The sequence below is a fragment of the Rhinatrema bivittatum genome, chromosome 1 (genome assembly GCF_901001135.1).
Source record: "Rhinatrema bivittatum chromosome 1, aRhiBiv1.1, whole genome shotgun sequence".
Lineage (NCBI taxonomy): Eukaryota > Metazoa > Chordata > Amphibia > Gymnophiona > Rhinatrematidae > Rhinatrema > Rhinatrema bivittatum.
In genome coordinates, this window is record NC_042615.1 from 532,703,830 (window position 1) to 532,717,842 (window position 14,013).

Below are 14,013 nucleotides of genomic sequence, written 5' to 3' on the forward strand. Positions count from 1 at the left end.
AAAACACATTAAGTCATTATGCAGCTGAGCCACTCACCTGGCTGAATGTTTTAATATTCTGGTTTTGCTAATCTAGGACATATATCCTAGAAGAAAACTTCTTAAGTTAGACTTTAAAGCACCCATAATGTAAATTTTATAGCAGTTTGGACTTTATTCAGTAAAAAAAAATTTTCCTAAGGCACAGAATGGGAGAAGTTTTAAATTACGCCCTTTACACAGGTAAACAAAGGTTTATTATTCAAAAATTCAGAGAAATAAAATAAAAAAAAAATCAGTTCTATAGTTCTCAGGCTCAAAGACAATGCTCCGATTATAACAACCCCTCCTAAACCACTGCATTTAATTTTTAGTCCATTCAGAATCTTAATAGATGAAAATAAGCAAATAAATTCCCATAATTGAAATTGACAAAATTCCTGAATTTCTATAAAGGAAGAACTTTTAGTAGACTGGGGAAGAAAAAACAAAATATAGAAACAAATACTAATCTTTAGCCTACATGTTCTCTAAGTTACCACTGACCAAATCATGTTTCACTATTAATTTATATTTGAAATAAAATAAAGACATTTTTTAAAAAATTGAACTGAAACTGTACTACCCTATTTGGTTCTCTTCAGCAGCAAACATGAGAACAAACATGATAATTTGATTCGGCATCTGAATAATCACAAAAATTACTAAAGCTGAAACTGAAGTCCCCCCTTGACTCATACTGTTAAATTCCCTTTAATTAATAGGAAAAAGAATGTGTCTCCAAAAAAGTTATTAAACTATCTTATTTGGCAATGTTATTCTGTGAAAAAGAGCTCTTAAATGTTTCTTGCAATAGAAGTTCTCAAACCATGGGTCTGGATTTATTAGCAAATGGGAGGTCCTGAAAAATGTGCAGGTTGGTCCAGAGACTTATCATAAAGGACATTTAACCACCAAACTGAAATGTAAAACAGCAGAATGATACCGGATTTTAAACACGTAGTACCTCACTGTTAGCAATAAAGTTGTGAATACATCAAAGCTGGATATGGATTTTGATGTCACTAGTTTATGGCAAATCCTGTGATTTCCTTAAACCTCAAGACATGGATCCTAAAGAATTTTAGAAACCTTGCTTACAGCAGATAATCAGTATCTATTCTGACTTCAAGGATCAGCTAGGCTCCGTTTATTAAAGACCATTTAAAAAAATAAAATCAGAAGTTTCAGCTCTGTTGAAGTAGTGCCAGACTATTCCTCACCTTCGTATGTCAGCTAATTATCTGACCAGGTCAGCTCATAAAAGATCCCATTCTGAATTTTGAATTCTAGTTTCACTGTGCAATAATTTACTTTGATAATTAATTCAAAAAAGGGAAATGCAAGTGGTATCACCTGAATGCCAAAGGTAAAATCACAAATAACAGATGCAAAGCTCTCTTTTAGAGGGCGTATCGCCAATAATAATAAATCTCACCTTTCCTAAATCTTCATATTTCAAAACGAAAGGAAAATGCTATAACAGTTTTTATGGCTGGTTGCAAATAGTTGGCACTGTCTGCATAATATGCTTTAAATTCCAGATTTAACCCTGTTACTTACAAACCTTGAATAAAGTGGTGTTAGCAGGGGGGTGATTTTCTAACCAAGAAGGTACCGGGTTGGGAGGTGATGGACAAGAGAAGGAAAGGGGTCAGAAGGAGAAGGTTCTGTGCTGATCTTTTCTCTGACCCTTGTCATGAACTTGTTTCTCCACCCCCCACCCAACTGCCGACCTTCCATCCTGAGCAGTGATGGGCCCATAGGCAGACCACAAAAAAAAAAAAGAAAAAGAAAAAATACTGGCCTTAGAGGAGTGAGCACGAAGTGGGGGGAATTGGGGGTGAAGTCAGGTCCGGATTTAGAGCACCAATTTCTTAAGGCGTCCAAAAAACACTGGTATTCCCTTATTTGCTCTTCTACCTATGGGCACCATAATCTTAAATCTGGCTCAGGGAGATGTTCCTCATTGCGTGCTGTTTCTACTATTGCAACACCAAACTCTGCCTTTTTCCCTCCATCTCTCTCTTCATTACCTTCTCCTCTACTACTCCTCCATAATTTTTCCTCAGTCCTCTCCTTTTCATTTCCCATTCACTCTACCTCTTCCTCCTTGTGCACACCATTCGTCCTCCCTGTAAGACTTCCTTTCCCATCTCTCCACTTTCCTATCCCTTGCCTCTATCAACCCTCATTTCTCTCTCCTCGTCCCATTAACCCCTCCTGCCTTTTTCCTCCCCTTCCCCAGCATTCGCCATCCTGCCTCTAAACCACTTCCCTAGCACCTGCATCCACTTCTCCAGTCTCTGCCCCCTTGTCTCTTTCCCACTTCTCTAGTTTCAGTCCCCATGCTTCCTGCCCCATCCTCTGCCCATGCCTCTTTCTTGCCTCCTACTCACAGTATCTCTCCCCCCTGCCATTTCCCCTTCTCCAGCATCTCTCTCCATCCTTCCGCAATTGCCATCTGATCCATCCTCTTCTCCCATTCCCCCCCCCCCCCCCCCCAACCATCCAGAATTTGCTCCTGTGCAGTCTCAGCCCTCTGGCCTTTCCCTCTTCTCTAGTCTCTTTCCCTCCCATTGCCCAACATATGTCCTCTGTGCATTTTTCCTTCTCCACTCTAAGCTCTCCCCCTTCTCTATTTTCAACTTGGTTTTTTTTTCCTCCCTTCTCCAGAATCCGCTCCCATGCTTCTTCTTCTCTCAACATGCTCCTGCTCCCTTGCCTTCCTCGGCTAACATAACTTAGCAAGAGCATGTCCCACTGCCACAGACTGCTGTATCCTATCTGAATCTGATCGTGCGGGCCCTACAAATAAAAAATGTTGAAAATTCATGAGCCAGCACTTCCTAGATGCTTATCTCCTGCACTGCAAAATCATCATCCAGGAAGTATCAGCCAGCAAATTTTCACCCTGCTCTGCCTGCAGTGCTGGAGCAATGTGTGGTGGTGAAATGTGCTCCCCCCTTCTGCAGGCTCAGTGAACCAGCCCACCAAGGGCTGCACTGATGGTCTTCTCTCTTAGGTGCCTGGCAAGATGAGCTCCACCAGTTGCCTCAAGCTGCCTCATATCTTTCCAGCATAGTTATCCCATCCTTTCAACATCACATTTTTTAAACTGTTAGACCTGTACGTCCTTGCTGCTGATCTCATGATGAATGGGATCAGCAGCCAGGAAATGAGGCTCAAGTTTGAAAAATTCTTGTGGTGCCCAACAGTGAAAAAGGGTTCTGGATTGGGATCCTGCCCAAAATCATCACTGTGCCATAGTCCACCTGAATGTGTTGAAATAAAAGTCAAACAATTTGTGTGCAATACCTTTTCAATTGCCCTAAGCGCCTTTGGGACAAGCTTTACATAGTTGTGATGCCCTTTACCCAGTCACAGATTATATAATACTTTTGTGTTTCTACATCACCTTTTCCAATATATCAGTTAGTTCCAATAAATAGCTATTGCCCACATCATGTTTAATAACCTTTATTTCTACTTCTAGATTTATAAATTTAAATTCTAAGAATGTACTCCTAGAATAACTAAGCATTTATTTTCTATACCATTTGTCCAAAGGTAACTACCTAAAATGAAGTATTATTTTCATTGACACACTTCCCCTTTTCCTCATGCAGAAAACATTTGCTTAAAATGAATCCCAGAATAGGGGAGGGGGAGGCAGCAGCCGTATTAAACCAGATTCTAAATGTCACTGTGCTCGGTCTGGGGAAACCCGACGAGAGCAGTGGCTCGGTCCCGCCACATAAGCTAACAAACACTTCCCTTTCCAAACCTGGGTTAAGGCACCGCCACAGCCTCGGGAGAACAGAAGTTGGGGGTGACAGGGAAAAAGTTCAGCAGGGCGACACGCACAGCCCCGGCCCGGCGGCTCTGCACTCACCGCCGCTCCTCCTGCCGCTGCCGGGCTGCGGGGGCAGCTCCCGGGGCACCGCCTCCGCCCAGAGCCTCTTCCAGCGCGAGCCGCCGCACGTGTAGATCACGGCCCGGATGAACTCGCGCCCGCACAGCTTCACCCCGTACTCCCCGCCGCCGTGGCCCTGCGCCGGGAATTCGGCCAGCAGGAGGCCGACGCAGAGCAAGTGACGGGCGGATAGCCTCAGCATCCTGACCGCCGTAAGCTTCTTTCTCCCTCTCTCTCTATATATATTTATTTTTGTGGAATCGAGGTGGGTGTGAGGATTTTCGCCTTGTTTGCGCTTTCTAAGTATTAATGAAAACTTTTCCGAAGCCAAAGGATCAGCGAGCGCCAACCTCCCCCCCGGCGCCCCGCCGCTCTCTAACCGCCCGCTTTTCCCGCCGTTTACCACCTTTCCCCTCCGCACGCTCGCCTGTACCCGAAAGCCTGCGCCTTACTCAATTTGCTTTTCCTCCTTTTCTAATAATGATAATAATAATAATTTAAAAAAAAAGGGAATTTCTCTTGCTGGACTCCCTTTTCGCGCCTCTACACCTTGCTTGCAGCTGGTCTGGTCCCTACCCCTCGCTCTGTTTTATTCGTCTCTCTCTCTTCTCTTATATCCCCTCACTGCTCACCAATCTTCTGACTCACCACCGGCAGTCGGCTTCACTCATCTATTCCCTCTCCCCAAGCAACAGTGACTTTTTTTTTTTAATCCCATATATGACTTCACAGGTTGTGAAAGCATTCGTTTCATTTGTTTGTATGCAGTTATTTTATTTTATTTTTTTAATGTAGGCTTCAGATGACATTTTAAAGAGAACAGATCAATTTTTTTCCCTGTTAGTTTCCAAGATTACTTTAAAAAAATGCAAAACCCCTTTGCCTTTAGACAAAACTTCACTTAAAATAGCTGCCGAATGATATTAGAGTAGGTTTATACAAGGCATCATCTTAAAGAGTACAAGCAGATGGAATACTTTTCTGGTAAAACAGGAAAAGAAAGCAAATACACCTGTCTGAAACAGGTCTACAAAGGAGACAATTTTCAAACTTCTGACCCGAGTACAAACTTTGCACCTAATTTTCAAAGCAAAGGTTCATGTGTACTTTCCATTGGAAAATTTCCATGGGTACAAAGTACACATTTTGATTTTTGCATCTGCTTTTTGTGCGGATACAATTTCGCTAGAAAATATTGCAGGTAGTATTGACAAATACAGAGACTATTTTTCAAAGATGTGCATAATCAGCACATAGGGCCTCATAATACAGGCATCCAGGACGTCACTCACTCTCATCCGTCCTTTCACATTTCAAATTATAACAACGACAACAACTTTTGGGTTAACAGGGCCGCAGCTTTATTACAACCTGGAGGCCCGAGCCCCAATTAATTAACATTACAACTTTGCACCACCATTTTAACCGTCCGCCGCTTCTCCAGCAAGACGGTCCTTTCCAGCCACGCGGCTCGACCAATGTGGCCCCCGCACCAAGTTCAGACTCCCACCACCTGCCAGCAAAGGAGCCAACCCGGTGGGCCACCGCCGCCACCAGCAAGTAGACAGGCCTGCCTGCAGACCCCCGCCGCCTGCCAGCAAGAAGTCCGCAACCAACAACTCTACGTTGTCCAACATTTCCCAATTGCCAGGTAACTCCATACAAACAGGTAACCAGTGTATAAGCAGCACCGGCTCGGGCCATCCACTGCGACGACAACACATAACACAACAATAACAAATTAAGGGCGGGTGGGAGGGAAAACTGCCGCCTCTATCCCCAGAGCAGCGCGCCGAAATACCAGTCGCGCCCCACTGCTCGGACCCTAGCCATTAGCAAAGCCCCTGTTTGCTGCTCGCCGACCAATCCTGGCCAGCCAGCGCAGCGAGGGCTCCTGCTCACGGCCAATCCCCTTCTCCTCCTCTCCCAAACTGCCCCCCCCTCACTCCGATTCCCCTCGAACCTCTCACCCTTGCCTGACCTCGCTCCCACCTAGGACCCCCTCCTCCCTAAGGACGCCCTACCCGGACGTGGCCAGCTCCCGAGCGCGCCTGGGCCTGTATTACATTGGCCTGCCGGCTATTACAGCCCACAGACCTCTCATTTTCTAAAGTATTGGAGGCCTGCGGTACTTTAGAAAAATGCGGTAATGAGGGGCGGGGGGGCCGAAACGGGGGGGGGGGTCGATCCTGCGCTAGCCGGCAGCGATCGCACCTCCGCGGTGCGATCGCTGCCGGCGCGAAATAGCGAAAAGGCTCCTTACCTTTTCGCTGTCTGCGCCTTCTTTGCAGGGTTGACCCCTGTTGACACCCCGACTCCTCCTCTTCCGGGGCTGACTCCACCCCGATGACGCTAGCACACATTTGCGCTAGCAGCGCAGGCTTGCGCTGATAGCGTTAGAAAATGAGGCCCATAGTGCACCCATAAAATACACCTGTATTTTATAAACTTTGCAGTGAATTCTCACAGTTTATAAAATAGTGTGTATCATCACCCCAATAGTACGTACAGATCCACATAATTTATACACCTGTAGCCAGTCCCCCTGTGGGGCTGTTTGTGTTATCTAGGAGTGCTACGGTTTACTGAGGTTCTAGTCCGGTAAGGAGGGAAGCTAACTTCCTGGGACTCTGGTGCAGTCAGACTGGTGTAGATCCAAAGCTCGATGATGCTAACCAGGTGTGGGAGATCCCATAATAAAACCAAAGAGGAGACTATTAACAAAAGTGTCCAACAGCAATCAGCTCACTCACTGTCCATTCAGCAAGGGCAAGGCAGGAAAATAAAGAAGAGTTCAATTGGTTTTCAAAATAAAGATAGTTTAGTTTGAAGTTGAGTATCCAGGCCAAACTAGTACAAATTAGGAACAGCTGAAGAAAAATGAAAGTAAGAAAAATAATGGTTTCCTTGTCCATTCAGTGTCTCCTTACTGGTCTCTTCCCTTCTGCACCACTATCCATGTTAAAGAACACCCCCCCCCCCCCCCGAAGTGCAGGGTAAGTGGAGTGTAGTTCCAACCTTCGCTGGTCAAAAGATGGAAAAAATATCCCCAAGCTAAAAAATCCTTGAAGTCCAACAATTCAAAAATCTCAATTTTCATGCCAGAACACTCAAAAATATTCAAGTCCCTTGAAGCTTCTTCTCTTGCTGTTACTGTTTGCTTGGGCAGAAAGATCTTTCATGCAGACCTTTAACACTCCAGGTGGACACCCTTCCTTCTACACTGATCAGTCTTCTAAAAATATAAAAAAAAATTCTTCAAAAGTAAGACAAAATCTAATGCCTCTTCCTCCATCCAGTCACAGGCCCCCAGAGATGAGGCAATGACCATAAAGAGCTTCTACTCATTCTCCTCTCTCCAAACTGCTCTCTAGTCTCTTTCCCACTAAATCACTGAGAATGTTCCAGGGGCTTTTATACTCCACTGAAGCCTCCCTCCAAAAAGATGGGATTAAAGCCAGGGGAGGATTCTCAAAAACCAAAATCCCTTTCCACTGCCCATGATGGAATCTTAGAGAAAATGTTAGTGCCAGGCAAAGCCGTGTCAAACACCTATTTTATAAAAGCATGAACACATATTTTGTGTGTGAAATAATTGAAACGTGTGTATAATAACCCTCAGTTTATGCTTGGAGGCATGTATTTTTTAAAGTTGGCTGATATACGCATGTATCTTGCTTATGAAAATACTTGTTTGCATACTTCCAAGCACCAGTTTGCCAACACTAGTTGAGCCAGACCTTCATCAGTTTGCCTACAACCACCACTATTGCTCCAGATCCCAACCCAAAAACTGCAGGCAAAAGAGAAGTTGTATTTAATTTCCAAAGCTTGATTAGTAAGCATAAAAGGATGGGCACTTTTTTTTGTGATATATAAGCATACTCTGGGCCGGATTTTAAAAGGGTTATGCGTATAAGTTATGTGCGTAACCCTCTTAAAAGGCCCCTGCGCGCGCCGAGTCTATTTTGCATAGGCTCGGCGGCGCGTGCAAGCCCCGGGACGTGCGTAAGTCCCAGGGCTTTGCAAAGGGGGCGTGTCGGGCGTGTCGGGTGGGCGGAGCAAATTTCAGGGCGGGGCAGGAGGCGTGTCGGGGCGTGACACCTGCCCGGGGGCGTGGTCGAGGCCTCCGGACCAGCCCCCTGGTCTGGTGATGGCGCGCCAGCAGCCCTCTGGCAGGCGTAAATCTGCCGACAATGGTAGGGGGGGTTAGATAGGGCCGAGGGGGTGGGTTAGGTAGGGGAAGGTGAGGGGAGGCAGAAGGAAAGTTCCCTCCGAGGCTGCTCTGATTTCGGAGCGGCCTCGGAGGGAACAGGCAGCGCGCGCCAGTTGCACAAATGTGCACCCCCTTGCGCGCACCGACCCCGGATTTTATATCTTATAAAATCCAGCGTACTTTTGTTCGCGTGTGCGCTGTTTTTGAAAATGTACCCCTCTGTGTATAAAATACATAAATATGCATTTACTTTCAAACCCTGCCCAGAACACCCTTGAAACATCCTCTTCATATATGCATACTTTTCCATGCAGCAGTGACAGTATGACATAGTCTTGCCCTTGTGAAAATTCAGTTACCATGCAGAAGCAACCCCTCTATTTAAGATATGGGCTATTCCAGAAGAGTGGAAGATTACCTTCAAGGCAATTCAGAAGTAGTCTCAGAGAGAATTGTTGACACAATAGATTAACTAGGTCACACCTCCAAATTGCACACCAATGAAATTTGTTTGTTTGCATGATATTGTCCTAAGTGGTTGATGTTATAATTGTATCTCATTTATGTTAATAGCATTGATTTATTGTAAGACATGTGATTTCTTGTAAATTGAGCCCAGGAAGTAGGAACAAAACTTAAGGTTGACCCTTAACATACTTTTTGACTTATGACATACATTCTGGCATGTCAGCAACCTTGCATACAGGCCGATACAGTAAGGAGCGGTAGGAAGAGCTGCGTTAGTGCCGGGCGCACTCGCGTTTGCCGCACGCACAGTCCAGCTCACCTACCGCTCGATACTGTATTTAAATAGCTTGCAAATGCAAGCCGCGTCCAATAAGCGTTCGTGAAGCGTTAGGCCCGCGCAACCCATTTTACTGTATGGGCGCTTTATACAGCGCCTATACAGTATCCTGGGTGCGCTGGTACCTGACATTTCAAATGTCATTTCAAATATCATTTGAAATGACAGGCACCAGGAAGTGGATCCCAACTTTAACCAAAGAAAACCTAAAAACCTAAAATCCCCTCCTCCCGAAGCGACTTGACATGTAAAATATGTAAAACCTAAAAACCTAAAATCCCCTCCTCCCAAAGCGACTCGACATGTAAAATATGTGAATAAGTGTAACCAACTTACTTTTTGTTTCTTTTTCAGCCCTTTCAGCCTTCTCTGTTGTCCTCTGGAGGGGGCAGCCGGCCGGGGCAGCCGGCGGCAAAAGCGGCTTCCAGCAGCCCCCGCCGGCGAAGACGGACGAACGCACGCCCGTAGTGCACGGGCGCTCAAGCCAATGAAAGCACATGGACGGGCATGCGTGACGTACGCCGTGACATCACACATGCGCGTTCATGTGCTTTCATTGGCTTGAGCGCCCGTCAATTTGGGCGCTCAAGCCAATGGCTAGAGCCAGCGAAGCGCATGACATCACGGCGTACGCTTCACTGGCTAGAGCGCCCAAATTGATGGGCGCTCAAGCCAATGAAAGCACATGAATGCGCGTGCGTGACGTCACGGCGTATGTCACACACGCCCGTCCATGTGCTTTCATTGGCTTGAGCGCCCGTGCACTACGGGCATGCGTTTGTCCGTCTTCGCCGGCGGGGGCCGCTGGAAGCCGCTTTCGCCGCCGGCTGCCCCCTCCGGAGGACGGCAGAGAAGGCTGAAAGGGCTGAAAGGGCTGAAAAAGAAACAAAAAGTAAGTTGGTTACACTTATTCACATATTTTACATGTCGAGTCGCTTCGGCAGGAGGGGATTTTAGGTTTTTAGGTTTTCTTTTGGGGGAAAGTTTGCCGTCTACCCTTACCCCTGCCTCTAACGCAGGGTAGGGGTAGGCGGTAAATTAGCAGGTTAAATTCGCGGCTAAACTGCAGGTTAAAAAGGTGATAGTCGGGGCGCGCATTACTGAATGGGGGAGAATAGCTAATCCGATCATTTACATCTCATATACATGCCGCGGGCAGAAGGGGTTACTCGTTGATTTAAAGAGGCGGTAAGAATGGGTTAAAGGGGATAGTGAATCGCGGGTTGGACTAACACAGCCAAATTGTGAGTAGAAGGCGGGTTAGAAGCAGGGTAACCGCGGCCGCACTTTACTGTATTGACCTGATAGTTTTTACAAGTCTGATCGATGCAATTTCACAGAGCAGTAATGATTTACTACTTAACTAGTCTATCCTTATAGGAAAGGATCCTTTCAAAGCACCTCTATAATTCCCCCTTTGTAATATTTAATATGACAACATAATGACTTTGATTTAAATGATAAATATAAGAAGGTCCATTGGGACTAAATTCTAAATTCTTGATTATAGGAAACATTGCAGGTAGGACTGGCCCTTCACACACATATAGATCATATATCAACATCAGAGGAACACTCGGCAAGATTATAATGCCACCATAATTTTATTTAATTTACAGTTCTTTATACATACATTAATTACCCCTAAACGTGGACCATATGCACATGTATAAAATTTCAATAAAACATGTTACACCATATCACATTTATACTCATACCATTCACACCACTCATTCATAAAGTACATATTCAGTGCATCTATATACCCCTATACAACATTATTATGCTATAATAAACATGCATATAAAAACAATCACCAAATATAGCTTTCTGAAACCATTGTCTTCAAAAAATCCACTAACATTTTTTTATGTTGCTCCCGACGAGACTTCTCGTTTTGCCTGACTTAACAGGCTTCCTCAGGGAAAAGTTTTTTACTTTGTATACTGTGGAATTGTAAATTCAATATATTTATTATTTATACTTCAAAAAATTCTCGTAATGGTTTATGTGATAATCTGGGGGATAAATAATAAATATATTGAATTTACAATTCCACAGTATACAAAGTAAAAAAATTTTCCCTGAGGAAGCCTGTTAAGTCAGGCGAAACGAGAAGTCTCGTCGGGAGCAACATAAAAAAATGTTAGTGGATTTTTTGAAGACAATGGTTTCAGAAAGCTATATTTGGTGATTGTTTTTATATGCATGTTTATTATAGCATAATAATGTTGTATAGGGGTATATAGATGCACTGAATATGTACTTTATGAATGAGTGGTGTGAATGGTATGAGTATAAATGTGATATGGTGTAACATGTTTTATTGAAATTTTATACATGTGCATATGGTCCACGTTTAGGGGTAATTAATGTATGTATAAAGAACTGTAAATTAAATAAAATTATGGTGGCATTATAATCTTGCCGAGTGTTCCTCTGATGTTGATATATGATCTATATTTTGAACAGAGGTTGTTCTGCACAATTTTTGTGTACCTTCACACACATATGTCAGCATTTGAAGTAGAGAATACTGACATTAAGAATCATTTGAATTTGCTTTGAATTCAAAGTGGTCCTTCCTAGGAAGGAGGGGGCAGGAAATGGCCAATTGGCTTTTGCCCAAAGTAAATCTATAATCAACGATTCATAAAGTTCCATTAGTTAGATTAATGCAAATGTTTGTGGGAAGTGGATAGACTTTCAGAACTTAACTTTTTCTGAGGGCCATTACAGAGCAAATACAAGACAGTAATATAATATTCCAGCTTAGCAGATCTAAACTTAAACTTTCTTAAGTATAACATTGCACCATGCACTATCATTTCACTTATACATACCCTTAGACAATATACAGTAAGTCCATATACAATCAAAGAAACATACTCTTCCTAAAAAGAGAGCTCCACCAATTCTTCCCCTATTATCCATAATCACGCCTGCAAGTAAGGACACTTCTTGTTGAAGCTTTTTCAATCTTATGCTAGTTTCATTGACTATTTGCTCTACTATAGAGGAGAGATTTTTCTTAAACATTTCTAGTTCATAGAGTCCGAGGTTGGGAATTAAGTAATGCATAAGTTTGTACTAACTGGATGGATTTTATTTATTTATTTATTTATTTATTTATTTTTATATACCGTCATTCAGTTCAGCCATCATAACGGTTTACAAAGTCAAACAAAAACAGATAAATTATACATAGTTACAAAAAAGTAACAATGGGTGGGGGTGGAATGGAAAGAAGGAGAAGATGGTGGGGTGAAAAAGGGAGGAAAAGGGAAAAAAGGGAAGTAACTGGATGGATCTGATGGGATTAGTCACTTTCTTTTCACTTGATGATGAGAATGGATATATGGATGATAAGTAGAAGCAGAAGCAATCATAGAAGTGCTGACATAGCAATAGACAGAAGTTGGGAATGGTTTACTCAAGGGTGATGGAAGAAAACATTCCTTTGAATGACACTGATATCTCTTATAGTTATTTATCCAGTGTCTGAATGTGGGGTACACTTGTCATTTCTTTCCTGAGGAGGATTTCTGTGATTTCGAGTCATCCATACCAATCATATGACTGAGTTCAGATGAAGTAAGTCCAAAAACAAGATCAGCAGAGACTTGGCAATCATGGTCAGGTGGAGTGATTTGAAAAAGCCAGAAAGTTCAAAAGCAGATGATGATTCTTAGAAATATGATGGCAGAAAAATACCTTCCCATCAGTCCAATTAATTTAACATTATAATTTTCATCACTTCTTAGAGATCCCCTGTACTTATCTCATGCCTTCTTGAAGTCAGATACTGTTTTTGTCTCCACCACTTCCACTGGGAGGCTTTTCCACACATTCACCACCCTCTCTGTAAAGAAATATTTCCTGGAGAGAAAACAAGATGGCGCCCTGAGCGGGAGCACTGCCGTGAGCTCCGGATTTCTGATTGCTAATACTAAGCTTAACAGCGATATTTCTCAAAATTATGCCTCATAAAAGAAAGGGCAAAGTCCGGGTATACCCACCCGACCTGGACAATGCTTCCTGACAACGGTTAATTTCAGAGTTCGCCGTGATCGCACCAGAACTGAGGGTGGACAGCCCCATTGGAGAGCAGGCGAGAGGAGAGCCATACTCTCCGGGGGAACTTTCACTGACCCCCCCGGACCCAAGAACGCCGGTTCGTGCTTTGCCCCCGGTGGTCGCCGAAGGAGCCGAGATGCACACCCAAGAGGTTTGGGGCACTCAGCTGGGTGGTCCAGAAGGCGCCCCAAAGGCTGGTGAATCCGGAGAAATCCTGCAACCCCGTGTAGCTGAGACGCCAGGGAATGGAGAGGAAATGGCGGCGGCTATCCCCAGGACAACGGGAGAGCTAGATGAAGGAACAGGACATGGGGTAAGAAGATCTCTCACTCAGCAATTTGTTAAGCTGGCGAAAATAACCCTGGATAACATTTGGGGTCTCATGATGGGATGTTGGTTAAGCTAGACAACCAAGCTCAACAACTTGATGATATTTCAGCCAAATTCGGGCTACTTGAGAGAGATACGCGTCAGAAATTTACCGAACAGGAAAATTCCATAAAACAAATAACTGATGATTTAAAAAGCCTCCAGACTACAAATGCCTCAATAATATCAGAAAGGATTTCTACATTAAGGAGGTTAGAATCTATCGAAAATCACATGAGACACTTAAATTTGAGATTCTTGAATTTTCCGATTGTAATGGGAGAAATCCCTCTTTTATCCTTTAAGAAATATGCTATGGAAGCTTTAAAGATTCCCCAACAGGAGATACCACCTGTTAAAAAATTATTTTTTCTTCCAAAAAGAACTAGCACTCCTTCAATGATCCCGCAACAAGGGTCAGACTTTCAAAATCTGACCGATTACCTTGAAAATTCTAACGTAGAAATAATAGACCGTGCTGTTCTTTTTGTTTCCTTCTATGATGAAAGTGATGTCTCCAAGATTATGAGGAATTATTTCAAAAATATTTCTGTATTATTTTGTGGCGGACTCATTCGTGTTTATCCGGACTTGGCAAAGTCTACGCAGCAG

At 43.7% G+C, this 14,013-nt stretch overlaps 1 protein-coding gene across 1 annotated transcript in view; it reads right to left on the bottom strand.

Moving 5' to 3' along the window:
* Positions 1-4,531, bottom strand: part of LOC115097707 (relaxin-3-like) — a 28,221-nt gene extending 23,690 nt beyond the window's left edge. The window contains exon 1 of the mRNA XM_029613686.1: positions 3,914-4,531. Within this exon, the coding sequence (XP_029469546.1) occupies positions 3,914-4,136 (223 nt within the window). The 5' untranslated portion in view covers positions 4,137-4,531. The remainder of the gene's footprint in view (positions 1-3,913) is intronic.
* Positions 4,532-14,013: the final 9,482 nt, after the last annotated feature.